General features: G+C 42.0%; 1 protein-coding gene across 1 annotated transcript; it reads left to right on the top strand.

The window, feature by feature from the left end:
* The first annotated feature begins 220 nt into the window (after positions 1-220).
* foxd7 (forkhead box D7) lies at positions 221-1,204 on the top strand. Its single transcript, XM_030058624.1, has one exon. The coding sequence runs from the start codon at positions 221-223 to the stop codon at positions 1,202-1,204; it is 984 nt and encodes a 327-aa protein (XP_029914484.1).
* The last annotated feature ends 2,733 nt before the right edge of the window (positions 1,205-3,937 follow it).

Genomic DNA, 3,937 nt, shown 5'->3' with positions numbered 1-3,937 from the left:
AAATCCGCACGGATGCCTTGTGGTTTGGAGTGGCTGTTTTCTCGTCTTGAAAAGTAGGAGGAGGGTTTGCGCTCAAACTTTTGCCTTCATTTTTTTGTGAATGAAGATGAGTCGTGCGTAAAAAAAAAAAAAAAAAAAACTCTTCCTCGTTTTAAAGAAAGGAGCTGTCTCTGTCCCACCTGTTGCCAGGTGGTTTCGGCTTTACCCGCGAACATCTACTATGACATTAGACTTGGACCTCATGGAGGATATTGTTATCGACGTGGTAGGCGAAGGACTCAAAGATAGTGGAGAGCAACACCTCTTACCTTTGGATGAGGCGCGGGGCGAGCAGGAGGGCGACTCGGAGGCTTTGACTGTGTCCTCCAGCAGCCAAAGTAAGGACCGGGACACCTACAGCCCATCGCCTGCGTGTCCCCCTGCAAAAACCAAAAGCCCGACGTCAGTGAAGCCTCCATACTCCTACATCGCTCTGATAACGATGGCCATATTGCAGAGTCCAAAGAAGCGGCTCACCCTCAGCGAGATATGTGACTTTATCAGCCACCGCTTCGTTTATTACCGTGAGAAATTCCCCGCCTGGCAGAACTCCATCAGACACAACCTGTCGCTCAATGACTGCTTTGTAAAGATGCCCAGAGAGCCGGGAAACCCCGGGAAGGGCAACTACTGGACGCTGGACCCCAACTCCTCGGACATGTTTGAGAATGGGAGTTTTCTGCGTCGGAGGAAGAGGTTCAAGCGGCAGCATTTTCGCTTCGGTGCGCTCAAGGAGCAGCACCTGGAGCCCAGCGGACTGCACAGCTTCCCGCACGGTGCCTACGGGCTCGGCACGGCGGGTCTGCAGCTCCCCAGTCTGGAGATTTACCCCTACATCCACCACCATGCGCCCACGCCGTGCGCCTCCGCCACCATCCCACCTGTCAACAGCATCCTACCGGCTCTATCCAGCTTCTTCTCCCGGAGCGCCCTCGCAGCCAAGGCTTTCCTCCAGTCTCAGCCCGGTATTGAACCCTTCTCTTCTCCGGCTCAATGTACTGCTTTTTCCTCTCCTCTGACCTCCGGCGCAGCCTACGCGTCCCCTGCGCTTTTCCACCCTGCGGCGTCTCCGCACCTCCTCAGTTTACATCAAGAATATCAGAAATTACAGACTCAGCGTGGCACCTCTGACCTGAGCAAACACATAATGAATGCTAATGAATAATCAGTTAGAGCGGACTTGTCATTTATATCTCAGGTAACAGGGACTATTAAAGTATAAGCACACGATTTCGCCAGTGTTGGAAATTGGACGGATTTTGCTTTTAAAAAAATGTTGTAGATATGTTTAAAACCATCCTTCCCTCCCTACCTTTATGGCAATTTTTTTTCTTTTAGCAGGCGCCTTTTTTATTTGATCATGAATTATCAATTTTTGTCTAAATATTTAATTGACGAGTTTCCTATAACTTTTTCTGGAAAGAAATAAAATTGACTATTTAAATGTTGCGTTCAGTTGTATTTTTTATAGAACCATGTGATGTCATTCAGCACTTTATTCAGGTGGTTTATAATAAATTCAGAAAGGCTTAACGATAACCGGTATAAACCTTAATCTTCAGGCATTCCGAATTTTTATTTACCATGTGCTAAATTATAGTTTATTTCCATGTCAACATATAATAACTTTGCCTTGGCAGTGTGTGTTTTTGCGGATATGCATTTATTAAATTCATAATAATAACAACCAACAGACTTTATTTCCTCAGAGCGTTTCAAAAGAGCTACAGTGTTTTAGATTTTTAAAGATAATAAGTTAAAGCAGAAGTCATGAGAAGCTGTGGATTTTTAGAGAAGTTACAAAAATTTAAACTGAGCAACTGGCAGTAAGTCTCAGGCCTAGAGTGCATTACATTAAATGAGGAGATGCTTCAGGCTGACAACCAGCGGTGTATTATTTTTGACAAAGATTTGCACTGTAAGCCATGACTGGGATGCTCTGTGAAGTAGAGGGAAATAAACGGCAGCGATAGAACAAGTATTAGTTGAAAGGTTGACAAGATTTAACCTGTAAGGTATATTGCTCTCGACGCTAATACCGACCCAGGAGACGTCAGTGCGTCAGGGTCAAAGGCTTCTTGGATGCTCCATAGACTTTTCCATAGACTAGCAGCGGCTATTAATTATTGGAATTATAAGAAGAGCCAGGGATTAAAGACGGCCACGTGTTCAAAACCTTCACATACAGGCCTAGAATCTGAGAAGAACTGATGGGCTTAATTGTCAGTGAAAGCGGATGAATACAAAAGGCCACAGGGGCTCTGACACGCTTAATAACAGCAGGTGTGTGTGTGTGTGTGTGTGTGTGTGTGTGTGTGTGTGTGCGTTCGTGTGTGCGCGTGCTGCTCACGGCCTGTCAGAGGAGTTACATCACTTCTATAGATCAAATTATAGATGCCTATAATTGCCTTGTTTTGCCGGCAGGGCCACACACAGCTCGAGGCGCAGCAAAGCAGAATGGAGGGGGAAAAAAATCTGTACAACACATTTTCATGTCAAAGTTTTCATCTGTTCATGCCGGATTATGAGCTAGTCATAAAGCCACTTTTTGGGGCTTATACCTCCAAATTTTCCCCACCAAAGACGATTTTTGGGAAAGGCTATCAATGTTGTATTTTATTTTATTTTTATTTCATTTTATTTTTTTACTGAACTTAGAAACCTGCACTACATAGCCTACTTGCCGGTTGACTATCCATTCAATTATCCTTTCAGTGTGTATCCGCCGGTCTATTATTCAGAGAGGCATAAATGAACTTATAAACTGTAAATTATGAGTATGAAAATCATTGCATTATTTAAAGAAACAAAAAAGGTTTAGGCCACTTAAAAATCAGTGGTTACCTCCGTGTGAAAAGATAATAACACAATCAGAAATCTAACTAATTAATTTCTAAGGGAGAAATCACTTAAATTAGGCATACCATGTAACTCTTTATATTTTTTACGTTTTTCTCCATAACTTGTGAAAAATGACTGAAGTGACGCTGAGAATACTGAAGTGCTCACACGCATACTCATGCAGTGACAGCACAGGGGAATCAAACCACTGCAACATTTTCTTTCTTTTTTCCACTTTTTATTTCATTTCTTTGTTTCTTTGTTTATTTATTTATTTAGTGAGTTAGTCTTTCTGAGTGCTGCTGTGCCAGCTCTCTGGTTCATACATCAGTGGAGCTCAGTGTGATACAAATCATAATAGATAACCTACTTACAGAAAAGTAAGCATGGTAATATTCTAAGCAGACATATTTTAATCTGAGATATAAATAGACCTGTAAGTGTAAACATTATAGATATTGATTGATGACTCCTGAATCTATACCAGTTTACAATATTCAGTCTGTTCCATTCATTTCTTTTACTCTGCTTATTTAGGTTATCAGATTTATTTTTCCTTTCTTTTTCACTTACTTCAATGCAGCCCTGTTTTACAGCGAAAATGACAGTAGCAAAATAATTCTAGGTTTCAGAGCATGGAAGTATTTATTTAATTCTATTCTAAGTCAGGTTTAGATGGATTACTGTGCTAAAGCTTTTGGACGGGGCTGATGGATCATACCACACGCTCAACTATATAGTCCTCAGCAGAGTTTGGCACCCAGTGAGGGACTGAAACAAATAAAAAGATTGTTACCTGATGGCGAGCTGCTAAGTTGCCCACTTGTGAAAGAAGAGCACAAATGCATGCATGCTCATTCTCTATGTGTTTTGCGTTCTCTTTGCTTGGAAAATATGGAGACTCACTTAACTGTGTCGCTTGCTGCATTCAGTTCCTTTTTTCTGGAGGTTGGCTTTATTTCATAACCTCTCTAATGCCTAATATTGGTCTTACTAATCTTAAACAGTGTGGTGAGAAGTGCGGTTATTCTGATCCACCATAAGATTCATATCATAA

This window comes from Myripristis murdjan, chromosome 8 (genome assembly GCF_902150065.1).
Source record: "Myripristis murdjan chromosome 8, fMyrMur1.1, whole genome shotgun sequence".
In the NCBI taxonomy this organism is placed as follows: Eukaryota; Metazoa; Chordata; class Actinopteri; order Holocentriformes; family Holocentridae; genus Myripristis; species Myripristis murdjan.
Note: the sequence above shows the minus strand (reverse complement) of the source record. Positions and strands in the feature narration are given on the sequence as shown.